The sequence below is a fragment of the Giraffa tippelskirchi genome, chromosome 11, assembly GCF_054371585.1.
Source record: "Giraffa tippelskirchi isolate mGirTip1 chromosome 11, T2T-mGirTip1v1.2.pri, whole genome shotgun sequence".
NCBI classification, from domain to species: Eukaryota; Metazoa; Chordata; class Mammalia; order Artiodactyla; family Giraffidae; genus Giraffa; species Giraffa tippelskirchi.
Window position 1 is genome coordinate 84,867,593 of NC_137285.1, and position 24,146 is coordinate 84,891,738.

A 24,146-nucleotide genomic window follows, 5' to 3' on the forward strand; every position below is an offset into this window, starting at 1 on the left:
GGGAAGGGGAGATGTGCTTGGTGACACTTCACAGGAAAAGGCCTTAAGCAGCAGTTTTTACTTAATGTCCAGCGTGAGTGCGAGGATTGAAATGCAATGCTGGACTGAGTCTTCAACAGGAGGGAAGGACTGCAGGCAAGGGCTGTAATTACGTCCCTGATCCAGTCTCTGTCTAGACCACAGCTGCAGGCAATTGGGAAAATAGGGAGCATTCCAAGTGGAAAGCAGTCTGAAAAGGGAGTGGCTTCTCCTTAGAAAAGCCCTTGGTGGGACTGGAGAAACTTCCTCTGGAGGGCAGGAGGTAGGGCGGAACCTAGGGATTGTGAAGCCTGAGATTTAGTTTTTTGGAGGGCCCCATTTAGAGAAAAAGAAGACAAAAACAGAAACCTCGGAGGATCCTGGGCAATTAAGGCATCCTAGAGTTTAAATTTCATTCGCTTCATGGGAAACCCACCTCTGCTCTAGAAGAATAGATTTAATGAGCGCACAGGTGTTTTTGCTCTTTTAAAATTTTGTTTTAAGACGTTTAAAGGTGGAGGGAGCAGATTCATTCTCTTGACAGCAGAATTAGTACTAACAGGTTCACGGTGAGGGGGTGAGGGGATGCTTCCTGCAAAGTCAACAATGGGATGAGCAGTCTTCAGTAGGAGTAACTAAGGACATGTTCAAGCAGAGGCTCGACCCTGTGGAGTTCTCTGCTTGTGGAGAAACTGGACTAGATGGAGGATTTCGAACTATGCTTGGCAACGCCTGGGGGTCCCCAGAAAACATACCATGGAAATTCTTCCTTCAAACAGAATGGTTTGCTGTATCTGTTTTATCTTTTAAGCTTTGAGAAGGTATCATTTTTATCAAGAATTGTACCCCTTAAAGAGAGAGAAGATGGAGGAGAAGTGGGAATAAGGAGAGAAGCTTCGAAAACAGCTAGACTATGTGAATTTAAAACCCCCTTTAATCTGTTTCTCAGCTACTCTGAACTACCCTTGTTTCCTACTGAGGAAGCTGGCGGGAACCCAGGACAACATCCACACAAAAACTGCCCTCAGATTTCTTCCCTCCTGCGCACAGTCTGTGTGCGCATGTGCACGTGTGTGTGCATGAGTGGACACATGCAGTGTTTCCTATTTTATTAATAAATTTGATCCACTAAAGTATGTATGAATTCAATCCCAGCCTTCTCTAAATTTGGAATAATCTCGAAATAAGTTAAGTCGTGTGATATACTGAATGCTGATTTTGAGAAAAGCGCAGTTAAGCTGTTGGAAGGGGATTCCCAGGTGGTGCTAGTGGTAAAGAACCTGCCTGCCCATGCAGGAGACACGGGAGACACAGGTTCGATCCCTGGGTTGGGATGATCCCCTGGAGAAGGAAATGGCAACCCACTCCGGTATTCTTACCTGGAGAATCCCATGGACAGAGGAGCCTGTCAGGCAACAGTCTATGGGGTCGAAAAGAGTCAGATACAACTGAAGTGACTTAGCATGCATGCACAAGCTGTTGAAAGAACAGAGACCATGGCTTTTTAAAACCACTACAGGGCTCCACAATCGTTCACGTAGGTTCTGTGATAAAGGTTCATGACAAATATGGGGATTTGGGGAAGGTGATTAGTGGGAGAAAGGGCGGAAAATTAATTTCAACTAGGGGACCCTGGTTGAAGCTGAAACTCCAATACTTTGGCCACCTCATGCGAAGAGTTGACTCATTGGAAAAGACCCTAATGCTGGGTAGGATTGGGGGCAGGAGGAGAAGGGGACGACAGAGGATGAGATGGTTGGATGGCATCACCAACTCAATGGACATGAGTTTGGGTAGACTCCGGGAGTTGGTGATGGACAGGGAGGCCTGGCATGTTGCGATTCATGGGGTCTCAAAGAGTCGGACAGGACTGAGCGACTGAACTGAACTGAACTGAGGGGACCCTGGAGACTTCTTGATGGAAGCAGACTTTGAGGAATTGTTGGCACTTAGGTTGTGTTTCTCCAGATGGCTCTAGGAGGAGACAGGACATCCGAGATTAGGGTATCTTAAAGATAATAGGGGTAAAGTAATTTCTTTTTAATAAAGAAAATATATGCAAGACATAGAAAATTTGAAATAGTAAATTCTCAATAAGTATTAGTTATTTTTTCAAGCACCAGACACTGTGCTATGCATTTTTCATATGTTATTTAAATCTCATAACCATCCTATTGAAGTAGGTACAAACTACTATCATCCCCATTTAGCAAGTTGAGTTTTAGAAAGTTTCAATAAGTTTCCAAAGATTGCACAGCTAACAAATGGATGACTGATTGTTCAGTCACCCAGCCGTGTCTGACTCTTTGTGACCCCATGGACTGCAGCACGCCAGGCCTCCCTGTCCCTCACCATCTCCCAAAGTTTGCCCAAGTTTATGTTCATTGCATCAGTGATGCTGTGGTGTCTGATTCCAAAACCTGTGTTCCTAAGTAATACACTGAGTTTTAGGGTGGATGTGCAACATTATTAATAATTCCGCCATGAAGAAACTACTACTACTACTATACTCCTGTAATTCCTTCTAGTCTTTTACTATGCTGTTTTAAACATAATATCATAGAATATATAAAATGTTTACTTGGCATGCTTGAATGTTTATGACATAAACATTTCCCATTGTGTATTAGTCTAGGTCCTCCAAGAAGCATACAAAGACAGAATTTAACATGCACCAATTTTATTAAGGGAAATTCTCTGTGAGAGAAATGGGGGGAGCTGAATAAACCAGCAAGGGCTGTAAGACTGCGATGCAAGGCTGATGCTGAGGGCAGGAGAGAGGGAAGGAAAGCAGGATGGAAGCACCCTAGATCTCCATTCTGTCCAAAGAAAGTCTGACAAGCCTGTCAAGAGACCCTTGAGCCAGAGTCAGCCATCGGAGGAGTCCCATGACTCCCAAGAAGGGGTGCCCTCAGTCACTGGTGAGGAGCAGCTCCTGGGAAGCATGGCCTTAGGGCAAAGTGTCTACAGCTGTCAGAGCGCTGCAGCTTTGGCTCATGGCCAGTTAAATTCCTGTATTTGGAGGCCAATGGGGCACATGCTTGTGGCCACTATTCCATCGTAATTAAAATATCATATGAAATGGCTACATAATAGTCTATTTGTGAAAGTCCCATGATTACTTCTATTTTGAGGATGTTAGTATGGGTGTGTTTACATATTTTTTTATTATAAAGAATCCTATAATGAACATCTTACGTATAGAATTAATGGATCAAATCATGTTTGCTGCTTGAATGCCCTTAATGAACTTTTGTCAAATTGCTTTAAGATAATGCACTGATATTTCTGGACTGTAGGATTTGTAGGGACAGGATAATTACGGTTGAATGGGTAAGATGAGGTCATATTTTGAAGGATTTTGAATGTCAGCCTGAGACCTTTTAAATTTGTTTTGTTTTGTTGAAAAACTAAGGTTGGAATGAAATGGGATTACTATTTTAACCCCTTTCCCATACAGGCATGATATGGGCTGAATGTAAAGAAATTTGGACTGAAGGCCCCAAGGAGTACTTGTTTGAGCTGTGGAATATGCTTGATTTTGGAATGCTGGCAATCTTTGCAGCATCATTCATTGCAAGATTCATGGCGTTTTGGCATGCTTCCAAAGCCCAGAGCATCATTGATGCAAATGATACTTTAAAGGATTTGACAAAAGTCACACTGGGAGACAATGTGAAATACTACAATTTGGGTGAGTTTACAGTACCCAGTCAATATGTGTATAAAATGCAGAATTTATATGATATCATTTGTATGCAGAATCTTAAAAAAAATGGTACAAATGAGCCTATTTACAAAACAGAAAATAGAGTCACAGATGTAGAAAACAAGCTTATAGTTACCAAGAGGGAAGGGAGGGGAGGAATAAACACAAGAAGGAGATTGGGATTGACATATACACACTACTATATATAAAATAGATAACTGATAAGAACCTACAGAAGAACCTAGAGTTCCTACAGGGAACTACTCAATATTCTGTAATGACCTATATGGGAAATGAATCTAAAAAAGAGTGGATATATGTGTACGTATAACTGATTCTCTTTGCAATATAGCAGAAACTAACATAGCATTGTGACTCAACCATACTCTAATAAAAATTTATTTAAATTTTTTAAATAAATAAAATGACAAAAGAAAACAAAAGTAACACATCGGTAGCAGTTATTACTCAATTCTCATAAAATTATTAGTCAGTTTCCAGCTTCTTCAGATTATCTATATCTTTTATTTATGCTTTCTACTTCTTTCCTGATATTTCTTCTGGCAGAAAACCTCTCAAACAGAAGAATCATCTCCCTTTATCTCTGGGATTAATTGGCTAACCGCCAAACTTCATTGAGAATGCTGGTATTATGTCGTGGATTTAATTTTTTCTTCTTGTCTATTAAAAATAGTACACATTTAAGTACTGTTTCCGTTTAAGGCATATAAACTATTTGAAAGCAAGGGAATCATCGAAGGCCCCCAATAAATAGCACCCCTTTTTCTCACCCAGACTTTGAACTAGGCTGTGCTGTGTTTAGTCACTCAGTCGTGTCCAACTCTTTGCGACCCATTGGACTGTAGCCCACCAGGCTCTCTGTCGTGGGATTTTTTCAGGCAAGAATATTGGAATAGGCTGCCATTTCCTCCTCCAGTGGATCTTCTTGACCCACCTGCTGAGCCATTAGGGAAGCCTTTAAACTAGATGAGATATAAAACAAAGTGCTAACATTAGGTCAAATCATCACCTTGAATACTGACAAAGTTTAGAATGGGTGATATAATTCTGAGTTTATTAGCCAACTAGCTCAGTAATACTGAACCCCAGGCTTAGGCAGATGTATCCTCCAATTTCCAGGCAGCCATGGACAGGGCAGTCATACCAAAGAGGGGTATGGTAGCAGGTATCTGATCATGTGAGACTCCTCCAGGGAAGATCAGAAGAAAATTCCCAAGATAAAGAGGGCAGAGCTGAGTCAAGTATGCCCAGTTTTCCACCCCAGTTTAGCAATCAGATAAGTTATTCTACCTCCCCAGGAGGAAAGTGACTAAGGAATTGAAATAGGTTCAGTTATTTGCTTAGGGAAAATCTCTCCTTGTAGAAACCTAGGGTGGGACAAACAGATTCTCTTTGACTACTTACTTCAAGTCCTCCTCTGGTAAGATGTCAGTTAACATTCAGTTGACATCTCTGAGTTTTATTGGCTGTATCACATAGGGATTTCTTTTTTACTATTTCTCTTTAATATTTTAATACCTAACAATTTTTAGAGCATAGGTCGGGCTTTTATGCAAGGATATATTGTACAGCACAGGGAATATAGCCATTATTTTACAACAAAATTTTTAATATATGGAATTTTACAAGTCAAACTGTCTATTTATATACTGTGCTTATATTCAAAGTGCTGTATAAAAAGAGACTGCTTTTATTACTTTATTGTTCCTAATTCTACTTCCCAGCAAATAAGCAAATACACATTTATAATTATATTTTTCCTCTCTGTTACACACTGCTTTGCATTTTTCTTCATAATGGCTTCTTAATTAGATTTTTGATATTCCGATGTAATAATGTCAGAAAAATTCATAAATGAATAATTACCACATATTATGATAAAAATAGACTTGAATGACCAATATAAATTACCTTGGTAATTTAATTTAAATAACTACAAGTACTCCACAGGCCCCAAATTACTTTATTGCATAATTATAGTTTAAGACTAAATAATGACATCATTTACTAGGGCCTTATTTTCTTTTATTATAGCTTAAGATTAAATAGCAAATGCTACTATTTAGCTAGTGCCAAGCACTTTCTAAACACTGAATGCATGGTGACTTACTAAATTCTCACAACAGATGATGGAGTAGAAGCAGTACCTCATTTTTAAAGATGGGAAAATAAAACTATTAATAAGATAAATAATTTGTACTAGTTCTTCTAGGTGATTTTAGATAGATAGATGCATGCAGGAATGTGTGGTAAGTCGCTTGAGTCGTGTCCAACTCTCAGCGACCCTGCAGACTGTAGCTCACCACCCTCTGCCTGTTGCATTCTCTGGGCAAGAATGTTGGAGTGGTTACATACGCCAAGTCCATAGTTTGTACTCTCAACCATTATGCTATACCCTTATGGAAAACTGCCAGCAAACCAGGGGGGTAATTTTCTTTGTAAATTCAGAAACTCGAATATACCTGACACTTAAACAAACTGGATCCATCAGGAACTGGATTGCTAATGTCATTATATTTCTATCCCAGAAAAGAAGTTACTTAAGCAAAACATTTCCTTCTCTAGGGGATCTTCCTGACCTAGGGATCGAACCCAGATCTCCTACACTGCAGACAGATTCTTTACCATCTGGGCTACCAGAGAAGCCTCAAGTAAAAAATGTAGATAAACTCACCATAACTTTTGTCTTTCCTTTCTCCTAGCCAGGATAAAGTGGGACCCCTCTGATCCTCAAATTATATCTGAAGGTCTTTATGCAATTGCTGTAGTTTTAAGTTTCTCCAGAATCGCCTACATTTTACCAGCAAATGAAAGCTTTGGACCTCTGCAGATATCACTTGGAAGAACAGTAAAAGATATCTTCAAGTTCATGGTCATATTCATCATGGTGTTTGTGGCCTTTATGATTGGAATGTTCAACCTCTATTCCTACTACATTGGTGCGAAGCAAAATGAAGCCTTCACAACGTAGGTGTTTTTGGTTCTTTTAATCATGATGATTGTCAATTAAACTTTGGCCTAATAGTGTTCATATGCAACAGTGGGATAAATAATGTTTTAGTAAAGACTTTTATTTCAATTTACTCTTTAGCCTTAATGAGAGAAGTTCTCAATGTGCTGTAAGAACTCAATAATGTAGGCAACCTTTCTAATAGTAAGTAATAATAGTTAACAATTTTAGGGCTAGGAGCTACCTCACACACATCATCTTATTATTTCTGTTTCACACAAAAAGGAACTGGAACTCAGGGAAGTTAAATGACGTGCCAAGTGCCTCATAGCTGCTAGTATGGAGAAAAGCCAGGACACAGTCCCTTGTCCACTGACTCTAGCATCTGTGCTCTTCACTGCTGTGTCCTGCTCAGTTCAGACTCCTGGGGCCCCACGAGAACAGCTGCTTCCAAAATCAATCTGAGTTACCAGCAGTGACAAGGGTTTTAACTTATGTTCACCATGGACACACGTGTTTTTTTATAAAGTGTGTTTGGACTACATCACTCAAATATTAGGTATTCAGGTATACTGTGGCCACCTGATGCAAAGAGCCGACTCATTGGAAAAGACCTTGATGGTGGGAAAGATTGATGGCATCACTGATTCAATGGACATGAGTTTGAGCAAACTCTGGGAGATAGTGAAGGACAAGGAAGCCTGGCACGCTGCAGTCCATGGGGTCACAAAGAGTTGGACATGACTGAGCGACTGAAGAACAACAAAAAAATGTTACAATGAGAAGTACTGATCAAAGCATAACCTATTATTCATATTCTGTAAAGTTCAGTTTATCAGAGAAACTGAACCACCTGACCTAAGCAGTGGAGCTTCATTTTGGTCAATAATTATGCCTAAAGCATTGAAATTCCTAAGACATGTCAGTGATTTTAGTAACACTGACTATGTTTATATTGTCATGTTTTCCTTAACACACCTTAAGACACATACTAGTATCTATTTATTGGATATTAGAAGTGTAGATGAGCAGGAAACACAAAAGGACTATGAAAGATTACATTATTTTTATTAAGTAATACATTTAATATTTCCTTTACCAAAACTATGGGTTATTTAAATGTTAATGTCTGTGGTTTGATGTTAGCATTTATTGAGCACTTACTATGTGCCAGATAGTGAGTTATGTGCTTCATATGCAAAACATTCCCTTATCCTTGCAACAATCCTGGAAATAGTTATTGTACTCATTTTACAAAAAAGAAAACTGAGGCTCAGGGAAGTGAAGAATTTTCTCATGAATATCTAATGATTTTCAGACATTAAATCAGCTTGCTTTTATTATGGTATCATTGTCATTTATTTGCATGCTTTATCATTTCCTTTATTTCCTTCTTTTTACCCAGAGTGGAAGAGAGTTTTAAGACTCTGTTTTGGGCTATATTTGGACTTTCTGAAGTGAAATCAGTGGTCATCAACTATAATCATAAATTCATTGAAAACATCGGTTATGTACTTTATGGAGTCTATAATGTTACAATGGTCATTGTTTTGCTAAATATGTTAATTGCAATGATCAACAGTTCATTCCAGGAAATTGAGGTATAATCTCTATACATTTGTATACTATGTGGTATATGTTTTAACTATTCCAGGGATCAACTCAGCAATAGCAGTGATACTATAGACTACCTTCTATCTGTTCTTTCACTTTTTATATACTTCTTTATATACTTTATAGGAAATTTATACTTTTTATATTCTTTATACGTAGTAATCTAGAAAATCTTAATCCTTTGCTTCCAAGCACAACATCTATGTGTGTGGTAGGAGAGTAAGGAATAAGGGTGAGAAATGTATGATTTGGTATTATTATTTATTGATTCTTAGAAACACTGTATCAGCATGAATTTATATTTCATTCAAAAATTATTGCTTATGAATGCCACTATTCTCCAAATCTTGCTTTGAGTGACGTTCAAAATTGACCCTTTGTCAAATTTAGAGTGATTTTTATTCCAGGAATCTTGGTCTGTGTCCCAAATTCATCAAAGCAGTGATCTGTTGCAAAATATGAGTGAATAATTTTTCATAGTGTTTTTCAGAATATAGGAAAATGGATTTATAACTTTCAGTGTATTTATAAATACGTGCAAGTTTTGAGATCTGTAGATCTGTAAGAATGATAAAATTTTATGTAAATTTTCCTAAATTTTCTTTCCTAAGAGTGTGTGAGTAGTACCTTAACATTTTTGAGAATATCTTGGGGTGGTGTTTGGGGTCTGAGATTGTTGTAGGTAACATTACTTCCATCTAGCCACACAATGTCAGAAGCATCCCAGTAATTCTGTTTGTGCATTTCATTGCTGAACTGTCATATTTATTTGTACAGGATGATGCTGATGTGGAATGGAAATTCGCAAGGGCCAAACTTTGGTTCTCTTACTTTGAGGAGGGAAGAACACTTCCTGTTCCCTTCAACCTGGTGCCGAGTCCAAAGTCCCTGTTTTATCTCTTATTGAGGCTTAAAAAATGGATTTCTGAATTGTTCCAGGGCCATAAAAAAGGTTTCCAGGAGGATGCAGAAATGAACAAGGTGATTTGACTTGATAATTTGAAATTATGATTTTAAACCCTAAAACTACGATAAGCACGATACCACATCCCTTTATAAAGAAGCAGTTTGTGATGACTGCTTGCCCATCCATTGCCAAATGTAGTCACTTAGCTCAGAGCAGTCCTTTGGCTTGTGTCTGTTTATTAGAAGCACACTGGACATTTTTTACTAAAAAATATAAGGAAAATCCGTAAAATGTAGTTACAATAATGTGTCACATTATCCAGAATGGATATTATAAGAGAGAGCTATTCTGGGGTGTGTTTTTGCTATTGTAGCTATATATCCCTCACTTTGCCTTCAATTTATACAGCTGGCTATAGTTATATACCTCAGTTTATGCAGCTTCAATATTTTTGCGCCTTCAACTTAAACATCTAGCTGATTATGACTTCGGGGACTTTGACAGACTCTTAAGTTCTACACTGAGAATTTCAGAAATCAGTTGCTCACATGTACTATGGGAGATGAGGCTTGGCATTACACAGTTCAAGAAAGATCTATCTAAGGGTACTAATTGGAAACAGTAATCTCATGAAGCAGGGCTGTATTAAGAATCCGTGGAAGTGATCTGTCTAGGGTCTAGATGAAGGAGTAGAACCATCACCGAGGGTTAAGGAATGTGTGGAGCATGTGGAACGCTCTGTGGAGTGCATGCAGGTGGGCAGGTTATTCTCTGCCAGGAATTCCAAGGAGACAGAACTCTGTATCCAGGAGCAGCACAGAGACTAGATGCCGCCAGGGCGGGGCCAGGAGGCAGACCAGTTTGGGTATGGTGTCATAGATAAGGAAGTGACGGAGTTGGCTGCTTCTAGAAGGAAGACTGAAGGGGAATTCAATGAATATTTTTTACAATTCCCAATTTTAATGAGGAAACACATTTGTTTGTTTGTGTTTTTCTTCAAATATAGGAAAAGAGGCCATGGGCAAAAGTTGTGAATTTTAGTTGTATGTTAAAAAAAAACAACAAAAAACAAGATCTGTCCAACAGAATGGTGGGTTCTCTTATGAAATAGTCAGTTCCCTATCAATCATTTTAAGTAATCAATAAATGCTAGATGACCAACATTAGGATTTTATAGATTTTCTGCACTGGGTGGGCAACTGAGCCAAATAATCATAAAGGTCCCTTGCAATTATAAGGTTCTATTGTTGAATAAAAGGGAAATATTTTAATTCCTGCTGGGTTTGCGTCTTACTACTTGGGATTTTCAAGTTAAGCTCCCTGAGTTCCAATTTCCTCACCTGTAACTTGGGAATTACAGTTATATCCATGTCATGCAAATCACATCAAATAAATATGTGAAAGTGCTTTGAGAATTCATAAGGTCTCTTTAAATGTATGACAATTATTTTGGATAGGAATTTTGGAAAAAATATGTGATCTTTGGTGCTCTGCCAGATATATCACTTATAGAACTAAGTGGGTTGAATAGCAAAAATTTCCCTCACCTTACTCCACGTTACTAAGCATGTAGCTCTTAGTAACATGTGGTTAGAACTGCAACCCCAGACAATTCAGTGTCCAAACGAAATGTCCGAGTATTCACCAAAGGAAAGACCCTAGTAAGAGTATGTTCCTCTCAAAGAAGCTAGGTGGAGAATTAGACCAATGGCTTTTAGGATGTGGGATGAAGGAAGAGTGAAATTCATTTTACAGTTCTCAATGTATGATTAGTGATTGTACTCATTTTATTCTCTATCTTTAAAAGAGAAATGAAGGAAAGAAATTTGGAATTTTGGGAAGTCAGGAAGACCTTTCAAAATTATCACTTGACAGAAAACAGGTAAGATCATATTTGAAAATATGGAGCCACACTTATGAGCTGGCTTATCTTCCAGAGAGAAGGACACACATTCAGAAGCAATTTTAAGAAACAGTAGACACATTAAAGAATTAACAGTCTGGCAATGCTCAAAGAATCTGCTGTTGAGAAGTGAAAACAAGCCTGTGTCCAGTAAATCAGCAAAAAGAATTACATGGCTGTTTAAGGCAGATATTAGATGCATATTTGGAGTACTTTGGGGTGATGAAATATAGACTTGCGATGTAAAGAAGGAAAAATTAAAACAATAGAGGAATCTGTCAGGGACCTGATGGAGATGTAATTAACGTAATTCTCCACAGCTTAGGTGGAGATTCTGCACACCTACCAGAGCCGCATTATTTGTCAGTAATCGAGGGGTTGTCAAAAGAGGCTCCCTGAGAATTCAGTGGCTGCTCCACTGAGCACAGCTTATAATGAGGAGTGTACCCGAGAGCTGCATCAGCTCCCTAATCTGAAGCGGCAGAATCCCTCGTGATGAGGACTTGTGCTTCATTCTGGCAGCAGGCACATAGTAGGGACACAAGGCAGAAGGAAATTATGAGTGAACTAATTAGGAGAAGAGCGATGTATTAGGTGGGACTTGCATTCAGTTGCACATAATAATAATAATTTAAAAAACCATGGCGATTTAAGCAAGACAGTTGTTTTCTCCCTTCTCATTTAACTCTCCAGAGTTGGCAGTACAGGGTTCTTGTCAGGAGTGAGTCTCTGCGATTCTCCTGGATATTTTTTATCATAGTCAAATGCAAGATGACACCTTTCCTTCCAGACATCACACCCACTATTCAGGCATGAAGAAGCAAGGGGGGCAGAGGAAAACCTGGGCACCGGAGGAGTCGGTCACCACCCTCGGAAGTGCCTCCCAACAACATCTGCTGCTCTCTCTCATTAGCCAGAGCTCTGTTCCAGGGCCACCACATGCAACACAAACGCCAGGGAGGGTTGTGATTTTGTTTGGTTTTTAAGCCAAGTGTGTTACCTCCTCTAACAAAATAGGAATACTCTTAAGTATTGATAAAATATTGATATAGTGAGAGCACTGAACTAAGTAGTCAGAAGATTGAGATCTCATCTCATCTCTGCCTCTTTAGCAATTCATTTAATTTCTCTGAACCTTAATTTCCTCATCGACAAAATAGGATTGATCAAGTTGTACAACCCATCACATAAAATTGTTGGGAGGATTCAGTTGATGCTTTGTAAATCACAAACACTGGTAGGTACTTGTTACAGAGAAGCAGTTTTTGTCCTTTGGTTATAATTAACTCAATAAAATTTTTCAAAAAAATAGGTCAGTGTTCAGTTGGATTTGGGGCTTCCCTGGTGGCTTAGATGGTAAAGAATATGCCTGCAGTGCAGGAGACCCAGATTTGTCCCTGAGTCGGGAAGAACCCCTGAAAAGGGGAATGACTACGTACTCCAGTATTCTTGCCTGGAGAATTCCGTTGACAAGAGGAGCCTAGAGGGCTACAGTCCATGGGGTCGCAAAGAGGATGACATGACTGAGCAACTCATACTTTCACTTTCGAGTTGGATTTTATAACTTTGCAGTTAGAAATTGCTTATACTGAAAGTATGATGAGTGAAAACAATAAATCATTGAACAAGTATGAAAAAAGTTTAAGGGGGATGAAAATGCTTTTTTTCCCTTTATGATAGAATATGTGTGTGTGTGTTAGTCACTGAGTTGTCTCTGACTCTGTGATCCCAAGGACTGTAGCCCTCCAGTCTATGTCCATGGAATTCTCCAGGCAGAGAGAATCCGTAGTACCTTTCAAATCAAATAATTTTATTTTCTCTGTAGTGTCTCCAAAAATGTAGAAAATTAAAATTTCTTTAAATCATCTGAAAAATACACTTTATATCCTTTTAACATGGCTTGGATTATTTTATGCTTTCCAGTAGCATAAATTTCAACCCCAGATTAAAACAAACTCTTTAAGATCAATACGAAGGATCAATAAAATGTTGATTCCAGTGTCAGCTGAACCTTCTGGTGCATGTGCACTAAGTTGCTTCAGTCGTGTTCAACTCTGCATCCCTGTTTACTGAAGCCCGCCAGGCTCCTCTGTCCTTGGGATCTCCAGGCCAGAATACTGGAGTGGGTTGCCATACCCTTCTCCAAGGAATCTACCCGACCCAGGGATTGAACACAGGCCGCCTGCATTGCAGGCAGAGTCTTTACCTTCCAAGCCACCAGGGAGGCCACCAAGGAACCTTCTAGAGTGGCTGTTTACTTTGGCAACCATGGAGATGTATGGCTCGTGTCTTCTTTCAAGAGAGAACCTGCTTCGGGGAGCTCGGTCAGCTGACAGCCTCCTGCTGCAGCCTCTTTGGGGTGCCCTCAGCTTTCCCACCACGGTCATGCTTTTTGGGTCCTGGGCATTTCTTGCCAGCACAGGACCTCTCCCGGGGCACTCTGTGGCCAGCTTTCTCAATCTTCCTACCTTTCCCTCTCTCACAAGTGAGCCAAGCCTCATAGTCTGGAAGCTTTTTCTGCCGTCTGCTCATACTTCCCATTATCTTTCAGAGCATGGTTCTGAACACATTTCATATTTATGACTCTGTCTTGGCATTTGATTCCCAGAGGACCAAACCACCACAGGTGTCTATTTCCCCTTGCCATGTAAGCTTATGATGAACAAAACTAGGCACACTTCACATAGCGTGCTTTAGCATGATACATCAACGATATTCCCGAGAAAATGTTTTTTAAAGCAAGTAGTTCCAATTATTTTTGCCTGTTGTTGCTGAGGTGAACTCCTCCTGGAATATGTTTGACACTGTTATGTACTAAGAAGAACTCTCAGGGTGTATTTTCCCTTACTCAGTTTGTGTGGCTTTTGCTCACTTTTTCATGAAGTCTATGTTTAGTTTCTATTTCACTCGGGTCTTCTTTCTGACTCCCTGAAGGTTAAAGTGGTTAGGTCACATGAACATTCCTTCACATCTTGTTCCTGCATATCTGCTCCACGTAAACTATGGAAATCAGATGAGCCACACAACGATACTTTAGTCATCTCTTTTAATTCTGTCACTCACTTTGGTGGTTTCTAGCATTAGCTTTTCAGACACAGAGTCTGAAAGGACAGCATACATTCAGTCCTGCTGTACTATATTACATATGTAAACCTGAAAATGCCAAATAGTTTTTTGAATATATGCTCTGTTCCAGCTCTAGAACAGATCACCTTCAAGTGTCAGTTTCAGAGCAAGTTTCACGTGACCCAGACCACAGGCCAGTGTGGAGCATAAAGACATTATGTTAGCATTTTGGGTCCATTCTGCACTATACTGAATGAAATGTGTAGATTTTTTTCATCAGTTACATATCCAAGAACTATGTCCTTTAGCTTTAAGTTAGGTCAGAGGCTATCTTTTTAGTCATCTGATGAAACAGTTATATAATATAGTGGTTCCGATTACAATCACGAGGGTCTTTTTGCCAGATGAATTTGTACAAAGTACCCATCCTCTGCTCTAGAGCTATCAAGTTAAAATCTCTGGCCATGGAACCTGCAAATGTGTATTTCATTAGGTCCTTAAGAGATTCTAATGCTCATCTGGGTGTGGGAATCATTGAATATTTCATTGCCTGAATGCCTTAGTCATGGACACGTAAGTGAAAAGCAATATTCAGCGAAGTGTCTTCAGAAAAAAAAAAAAACACACAAAAAAGATTCAAACTAACCATGAAACAGGTCTAAAGCCACAAAGTAGATATTTACCCTTCCACACAGTAAAAATAGTTGTTGACACTTGTACAATATCAACTGTATGTCAAGCTGCACATTCTACATCACTTATCTCTTTAATCCTCACATCAGCTCTAGGATGTAGGTAATATTATTTTCCCTATTTTATACATGAGAAACCTGAGGATAACAAAGGTGGAATGAATTGCTCAAAGTCCCATTTCAGACACATGGCAGAGCCAGAATTCAAATCCACATCTACTTGATTCCAAAGTAAGAGTTTTTACAAGCACTGCACCACGTGGCTTCATTCCCACACTTCAGCACCCACTGCTGACTGATCATATTGCCTATACCTTTTCAGTTCATTGCTATGATCCCAGCCTCAGACCTTTCAATGCTTGTGGAGAGTGGGAAACTCGCAGAACTGTTGCTATGTCCAAACATAAAAAATTCCAAAGACTGAGGCTTGCTTGTTCCGCTTAATAACAAGTTATTTAGTATTCCTCACTCCCATCCTACAGTGAAGCTGCAGCAAGATGAAAAATGCTAATATCAAACTAATTACTAGGAAGTGAAAGAAAGACAGCATAAAGAGTGCAGGAAATGTGGTAGAAGGTATGAAAAAAAGCAGCAGGCGGTGCTCCTTCAGAACTGGGGTGTATATTTGCATATTAGTCAGGTACAGAGCAGACACCCAATTATTCCTGCTTCCACTCACCAAACCCCCTTCCTCACTCCCATTGCATATTCTACATCAGTATCATCTGTAAATGTCCAAATCACTAAGGTTTAAATGCTATTCATATTGCCCGCTGAATCGCTTCGACTTCTCAGTCTATTTTAGTGGCCGTACATCAAAACAAATATAAATTAGAATTTTCTGCCACCAAGTGGTTAAAATGCTTCTTTGCACCATTGGGTAAGTTTCTTCTTACATACTACTCCTGGGGGTTATTAAGTTTTTAAACCTGTTTGTTGAATACCTACTACGTATTAGAAACTGATTAAACTTTTGCTGTATAGATGCGAGATTTGCATTCAAATTCATATTGCAGATTTAGAGCAGAACTCATCACATAAAGAAGATCCAAGTGGATTTATTACTGTTTAGTCAGGTACCATTTAATTGTATCAGTGGTCCCCAGTGAGAGCTGATTTTTATCCCAAATGACCAGCAGTCTAGGGTGCATCTCTAACACGTGGAGACAGGTTTGGTTGTCAAAACTAGTGATGGGTACTATTACTGGAATCTAGGGGTGAAGACCAGGGATACTGGCAAACATTATACAATGCACTAGAAGACCCCCACAGTAAGGAATTACCCAACCCATAAATGAAATGAAATGGGAGCACTCAACATGAAATAGAAAAAGTGAAGCAGGCTAGATGAAAGTAAAAGATCAAATTTAAAATCCTGCTTTTAAACATGGCTGCTCATTGGAATTAATCTGGAGCTTTGGAGAAAAAAAACAATACCTGGGTATTTGTATTTTTCAAAAATTCCAATGTGCATCTGGATTTTAAAAAGTGATTTATAGATTTTTCTATTAAATGGTAGTGTTAGTGATATAAAATTCTATTATTTTGTTACAAATATTTTCTAATTTTCCTTGTTATGGCTTCTTAGATACACCCATCATTGAAAAGTGGACATTTAATTTTCAGATACATGGAATTTTTAAAGTAAAAAAAAAATTACTCAGCCCAAAGTGTCAAAAATGTTGCAACTGAGAAACCGCAGACTCTGCCTACTGGGCGCATGCAAAGGGGAGCCATGTGTTATGCTAAAACTATATGACACACTGTATGCATTCTTTAGAAAACCTGTAATTGTATGTGTTCTTCAAACTCTTTTCTGGCTTTCCCTTGCCTCTTTGTCATCCGGTATGTTAGTCTGTAAGTCATCTGCCTCAGACCTTGAAACCAGCTCTCCAGGTTTCAGATATATCTTTCCCATGTGGTTGAGTTGCAGCCAGCTGTTTCATGAACCTAGATTGTACATGCCTTGTACAGCAAGGTGTCTGGAAACCAACTGATCTCCATTAGTTACCCAAAAGTACTTCTTCACTCATCAGCCAACAACTTTTGAGCACTGTTTCAAAATGCTCAATTGTTTAACTGTTGTTTCATCAGCCAACAACTTTTGAGCATTTACCATCTGTCACAGAGGGATGGCTCTGGGGACACTGAGGTGAACTAAACAAAGTCCCTCCTTCTGAGGAGCCCAGGAGGATGTAGGTAATACCCTGTAAACAAGCCAAAAAATAAAGCAATTGGCATGTTATGAAGGATACAGAAGTCTTCTTGGGTGGTGCTAGTGGTAAAGAACCTGCCTGCCGATTCAGGAGACATAAGAGACATGGGTTTAATCTCTGGGTTGGGAAGATCCCCTGGAGGGCAACCCACTCCAGTATTCTTGCCTGGAGAATTCCACAGACAGCGGAGCCTGGTGGGCAACAGTCCTTAGGGTCACAGGGGGTCAGGCAGGACTAGAGGAACTTAGCATGCACAGAGCACGGAGGATACAGAAGGCCCAGCTTTCTCAAGATCTGTTTTCCTGGGGTGGGCAGAGAAAGCCATCTGAGGAACTTACACGTTGACCTCAACTCCAGAGGATCAGACAAAGCAAGTCAGTCAGGCAAAGACCCAGGAAGATGATGTTTTGGGAATTGGGAACAACAAATACAAAGGCCTTAAGTTAGAAAAGAGCAAATGAAAGACACCTGTGTGGTAAAGGATTATTGCCATAGGCGTGGTGTGTTGAGGAGCTGCTTTAATTTGGGATGATTGGCACATCGCGTATTAAGGTTCACACATTCATCTCTACAATAATCTCAAAGAAGTATAATTTTTCACTTTCTAACTTCCATGAACACCATTTGGATGTGTTCGTGGCCTCTAACAAAAGAAGACATTAAATTAATAATTTGCCACCATGAGGCCAGGTGTTCAAAGTAGATGCTGTGATGCCCAAAAATTCCCTTTGTCTGGATCCTTTCCCTCTGATTGTGAACCTGTCCTCACCCTCCATGCTTTAGCTTAAAAACTGAGGGGTGGAAGTGAGTGTGACTCTGGTCATCATGTTTAATGATGTCTTTAAAGCATAAGTCACAGTTTGAAATTCAGGAATCTTATCTAATATTATACGTTAAATATCATTATATTTTATATCATTATAAAATTAATGGTTATATTATTTGCAAATGAATTAAATATTAAAATATGTTGAAGTTAGCATTTGTGTCACAAATTCATAAATTAACGGGGTTTGAAGGACTCCAGAGATTAACTAGGGCAGTCTCTTCACTATCAGGAGAGATGATAGGGTTTCAGCTGCTCACCTAGTGTTCCACAGCTAACCTGTGGCAGAACCAGATTTGCGTTTTCAGGCTTTTGTCAATAGTTCTTCTACGGAATGTAAGCCATCTCTCTGGTTAATTTGGTCAGTTGTATAATTTTATCTTATTTTCTAAAAAATTGATATTAAGTAAAAAAAAATAGATATTTTATTGACATTTTTAGAAAGGGTGAATGAGAAAGGGAACTAGCTACATGAAAAAAGATGTTATCTAAAGAATATCTTCCCAATTATATATATTTTTATGAATCTTGTCAGCCTTGCCATATTTTTCCTATTATTATAACTCAGCTAGATAATTATGTTCTTCATTAAATATCCAGGACATAGCACAGTACCTTACATATAGAAGACGCTCATACATACCTGTTTAATGGATGAATGTGTGCATAGCTGCTTTACTTCAATGTGTGGCCATTTATAGCATCAACGAATTGAAGTTAAAGATTTTAATTGAATTTCATTGGGCTTCCCTGATAGCTCAGTTGGTCAAGAATCCGCCTGCAATGCAGGAGACCTGGGTTTGATCCCTGTGTTGGGAAGATCCCCTGGAGAAGGGAAAGGCTACTGACTCCGGTATTCTGGCCTAAAGAATTCCATGGACTGTATAGTCCAGCAGGTGGCAAAGAGTTGGACACGACTGAGCGACTGTCACTTTCACTTTTCACTTTCACTTTACCTCTAACAGAGGAGGAAATGGCAACCCACTCCAGTGTTCTTGCCTGAAGAATCCCATGGACAGAGGAGCCTGGTGGGTGACAGTCCATGGGATCACAAAGAGTCAGACACAATTGAAGCAACCAATCATGCCTTAGCTCTAACAACTTATCTATCACTGGGAAATAGAAATCATGGCTATCTTAGTAAATGGTCTTGAAGTTTCTTTATCCCTGAAAAAATTTTGCACCCCCAAAATTTATATCTGGAGATATTGTGTTTTGTTCAGTTTCTCCCACGTATTTGTTTGTAAAGCCATTTTCCCTTTAGAAAATGCCTTAAAGAGATTTCTAATCTTTCTCTTAGCATGTTAATGTGGTCCTTTACCACCTCTCTTGCAGATTGCTTTCTTTGTTATTTGCCTCTTCAAGCATATGTATTATTTGAAAAGTGCTGCCCAGATAGGATGCTATACAGATCCTAAAATTCAAACCCATTTATTAATGCTTTCTTGACACTTGGATCCTATCCCTCAACAAAGTCGCCTCCTGGTGTTCCCTCAGGAGTCTCATCATGGTCTACTGTGTGTGCAGATGGTGTCAATCATGCTGGGCTGTGGCTCTCTCACCAGCGGACTTTTGAGACCACTATTATTTTCTCAACTTTTTTGCTATCCCTCTGCCAAGGATACAATTGTGGGACTCATGACAGCATGATTGATAGCCACGAAGTCTAAGACAGTCCTCAGACAACCTCTAATAGCCACCAAGAGGCTGAACACACCTAAAACATCTATGATTTGTGTTGGAAGACAGAATATTAAGCAAATTAAGTTAAAATGGCACTATACATATAGAAAAGATTATTTATGTATATAAGACTATTAGTTCATATGTGTAACTATCACATATCTAACTACGAGATAAATGCCGTCACATTATTTAAAAATTAAATAAGAATCAATTCTATTCTTTTCAAATTACAGTTTGCGCATAGTAAACAATCAAGTATAAGGAGCTCAGAAGATTTCCAGTTAAACAGTTTCAGTAATCCTCCAAGACAATATCAGGTAAGCATGACTTTTTAAAGAAATAAGGCTAGTTTTTTGTAATATTTAGAAACTCACACTATGCAATTATTGAAAGGATAATGACCTGCTATGATATTTTTTTCAGTAATAATGCACTAATACAAAAAATATTTATTGAGTAACTACCACATACCATGTACTTTATAAGTACTAGAGATACAGAAGTAAATAGATGAAATCTTGCCATCATGGAACTTAGACCCTACATGTTTATTGTATCAAGACTATATTACAAAAAACATAAGAGGGTAAAAATCACCTCAAACCCTATTACTGAGAAATTAAGACTACTTACTTTTTGTGTATTCTGCCAGATGATTATATGTATGTATATAATTTTACATACATTTTAATATTATTATAGAAATGCTTATGCAATATTGAGCTTTGCTGGAGGCTCAGTGGTAAAGAATCCACCTGCCAATGCATGAGATGCCGGTTTGATCCCTGGGTTGAAAAGATCCGCTGGAGAAGGAAATGGCAACCCACTCCACTATTTCTGCCTGGACAGAGGAGCCTGGAGGGCTACACTCCACAGCATCGCAAAAGAGTCGGACACAACTTAGTGACTAAACAGCAACAACAACAAATATGCAGTTATGTAAATGAGTTAATAATATATAAAGAGTAATAGTTTTCACTTCGCAAAGCATATATTCATATTAATTTTAGTAGATGTACTGTATTCCTTTGTACAAATAAATAACCCCCTATTGATGGACATTTAGGGTCTATATCTTCCACTATTATAAGTAGTGCTACTAGGAACAGACTTGTTTGGGTACCTAATTATATCCTTAGGATAAGTTCTTGAAAGTAGGACTTTACTGTCTAGCATTTAATTTTGGGCTTAGGTAGTAAGATTTGGTTTAGCTATAAATCCATCCACTCAGGACTTCCTACACATGTGCTGAGCCTCTTATTTTTTATAAAAAGTATATAGTAAAAGCAGTATCCTCATGGTAGAAGCCAAGTGCTGGAGAAATATTATTACATTGAAACTAGCCATTCCTAAATTATTAGGAAGTATACAATCAAAACTGGCTATATTTCTTGGTAATGGAGGGGAAAATCCACAAATGAGGCACATTTGCTTAATTTTCCATTCCCACAGGCAAAACTGCACACCTTTGACCCACCCAGCTGAAAGGCTGTGTCTTGTTCTAACATTTTTCATGTAAAATACAAACAATGAACATCAGGATTACATGTTTGCTCTAAACTTACTCTTTTCTCATGAATTAACTCTTGAGTCATTGGCCCTGGTGATGTGAAAATTTACCTTAAAATCTGTAGATAGTATACATTCCCTACCAGATAAATCATCTTAATCTCTCATAGCTATCACTTCAAAGTATTTACTAAAGAGAGAGATTCAGAAGTTTATTCCAAATGAGATTGGTCATGAACGTAAAACAAGATGGATTTCTCCTTTCTCTGTCTAGAAAATAATGAAGAGGCTCATTAAAAGATATGTATTACAAGCCCAGATAGACAAGGAGAGTGACGAAGTGAATGAAGGTGAGTTGAAGTCAGCCCATGAGCGTGAGCCAGGACCTGGGGCCTGAGGCCGAGCTGAGGGAGAGAGCTGGAGAGGTGGGGATGGGAAGGGTGGGCTTCAAGGGGAGGAGAAGACCGCATTGCACCAAGCATCAACACTGCCTCATGCTGGGGAAATATAGACTATTTCTCCACAGGGCAGATGCAGTTGGCTAGATAAGTAACTATGGTCATCCCTTAGTATTTGTAGGAGATTGGTTCTAGGACCTGTGTCAATACCAAGTTCCTTACATAAAAAAGGAGTAAGTATTGTATTCCAGTCTATCCTTCATATTCTAGATGCAGGACCTGCAGACAGGGAAAGTGGACTGTATTATTTTTATGGGGGGCTTTAGAGGGAGAGGGCTTCCCTGGTGGTTCAGACAGTAAAGAATCTGCCTGCAATGCAGGAGACCCGGTTTGATCCCTGGGTCAGGAAGATCCCCTGGAGAGGGCATGGCACCCACTCCAGTATTCTTGCCTGGAGAATCCCATGGACAGAGGAGCTTGGCAGGCTACAGTCCACAGGGTTGCAAAGAGTTGGGCACAGCTGAGTGACTAACGCTTTCACTTACATTTGGAGGGAGAAATAAGTGGATGGGGAAAATGAGGGTCCATTGCCCCCAAACCCTGTAACATCTGTGCCAATGTTTCCATTTCAATTATTTTAGGAGGACTTCCATTATAATTTTTCTCTATAATATTTTCATTAGCCAAAATACTTAGCTGAGAAAATAGAAATCTGCCCCCATTAAGAGTGATTTCCTTTGAAAAGATTCAAAATACAGATGTGTGTGGAATTAAAATGGATTCTGATCTATACAGAATCACTAGTTTCTCTGCATTACGTATTTACAATTGACTTCTTGTCACTCTGGTTTTTCAAAGGGGAACTGAAGGAAATTAAACAAGACATCTCAAGTCTCCGCTATGAACTCCTTGAAGAAAAAACTCAGAATTCAGAAGACCTGGCAGAACTTATTAGAAAACTTGGGGAGAAATTATCAATGGAGACAAATCAAGAGGAAAGCAATAGATAATGCAGAGACTTTCTTAAAAATTCATATTTATTCGTCCACTTGAAGCCATATTATTTTCTGATTTATTTTTTTAAGTGCCACTGTGATCAGCTTTTAAAAAAGAAAAAGTTCAAAGATAACTTGGGTCATCCTATCATTTGGAATTCTACTATTTAATATTTTTGGTGATTAAATTTCATTATTCAGGTTAAAGATTGCAGATTATGATGAAAACTACACCCAGTTGTTTGGTGCTTTTTTTCATAAACTGCTTTCTTGGCTCTAACTATTGTGATGATATGATTGCCACGTTAGTGTCTGTCTGGGGATGGTTTCAGCTGGCAGGGGCAAACAGACTGCACTGTGCTACTTCCCTGATGGTGACTTCAGGCATCTTCTTGCCTGTTCTGTGGACCCCCTGATGGTGACTTCGAGACTTGAAGTTAGAGAAAAATAATCTCTTGCTATTTAGAGAATACTGTTTAATCATCCACCCTTCTTAGTCCCCACAAAATAGGATTGATATTGTCTGTGCAAAGTGGTGTTAAATCTTTCCTGAATTTTCTGATTCATCTCTTTGGATATGTTACCAGTGAAAAAGTGCTGCCTTCAGTGAACCCTGGAAACCTAGTTGTGTGTGGTATGTGTGTGTGTGTGTGTGTACGTGCACACGTGCATATGAAATGCTTGTCCTATTTTCTTTTGCAGCCAGTATAGACACTTAAAAGCTCTTTAAGTTATACTTTTTATTGTGACTAAAAAGATATTGGTCAAATAAGAACCTTTTTTTTGGAGAAGTATCAAAGCCACAGACAATTGTGGTTATTTGGTCCAATGATAGCACAATTTTGTACCATTCCCAGGGGTCTTTATAGGTGATTTCCCACATTCGGCATCAGATGGAAAGGGAAAAAAATGTGTTGACAGAACTTGCAAATACTTATGTTATTCTCAGTATATCCTACCCTCCTCTCAAAATATATAAAACAAGAATTTGCATTCATGAGCATTTACCAAGAGATTGCTATTATGTATTGATGATTTGAGGCAATATCTAGAACAACTAAAAGAAAGAAATGAAGGTTCACACTTCAGCTACCCGAAGACTATCAATATTTAGATGTTGCTGGGCATTGACTGGAAGTGCTGCTTTAAACTCAATAAAGAGAGGCTTCATATGCAAAATTTTATTTTAAAGATAAAATGGTCGCAGAGAATCTGGTTAGCCCCAACTTTGATTTAGTTTACATTAAAAAAGCTTTATGTAACCAGATCTGAAAATTTAACTAAGATTTTATATTAGGTGAGTTTTGTATTTGTGGTATTACTTAATTGGAAAGTTATTTAGTGATATAGAAAAGGTCTGTTTTCAAATGTTTTATGACAATATTTGAATCAGAAATTGTAAAAATCAAACTCATACCAAATTCACTACGCATGAATTAAAATAACCTAAATGCAAAAACCTTGTGTGTTGTACCATGCAAGAGACTGGCCTCCGTGCCAAGGAGCATTCTATGACAGCAAATGGGCTTGATTCTAGAAGATTCTACAAAAAATATTTAGATTCCTCAGCACTCAGCCGCCAGGAGCACCAGCAATTCTGCGGTGGCCAGGCTCACCAGGTAACAGTTGGTGAGAT

The 24,146-nt window shown here is 38.8% G+C and overlaps 1 protein-coding gene across 5 annotated transcripts in view; it reads left to right on the top strand.

Annotated features, from left to right (window-relative positions):
• Positions 1-23,969, top strand: part of TRPC6 (transient receptor potential cation channel subfamily C member 6) — a 139,728-nt gene extending 115,759 nt beyond the window's left edge. For 2 of the 5 annotated variants that reach the window (XM_081538127.1, XM_081538130.1), the window contains 8 exons: positions 3,479-3,712; positions 6,451-6,715; positions 8,104-8,299; positions 9,090-9,293; positions 11,027-11,101; positions 19,842-19,925; positions 21,392-21,467; positions 22,374-23,969. In XM_081538127.1, the coding sequence (XP_081394253.1) occupies positions 3,479-3,712; positions 6,451-6,715; positions 8,104-8,299; positions 9,090-9,293; positions 11,027-11,101; positions 19,842-19,925; positions 21,392-21,467; positions 22,374-22,525 (1,286 nt within the window). In that variant the 3' untranslated portion in view covers positions 22,526-23,969. Of the gene's footprint in view, positions 1-3,478; positions 3,713-6,450; positions 6,716-8,103; positions 8,300-9,089; positions 9,294-11,026; positions 11,102-19,841; positions 19,926-20,310; positions 20,543-21,391; positions 21,468-22,373 lie in introns of all 5 variants that reach the window. The other 3 variants (XR_014068122.1, XM_081538128.1, XM_081538129.1) reach the window with 3 other exon arrangements.
• Positions 23,970-24,146: the final 177 nt, after the last annotated feature.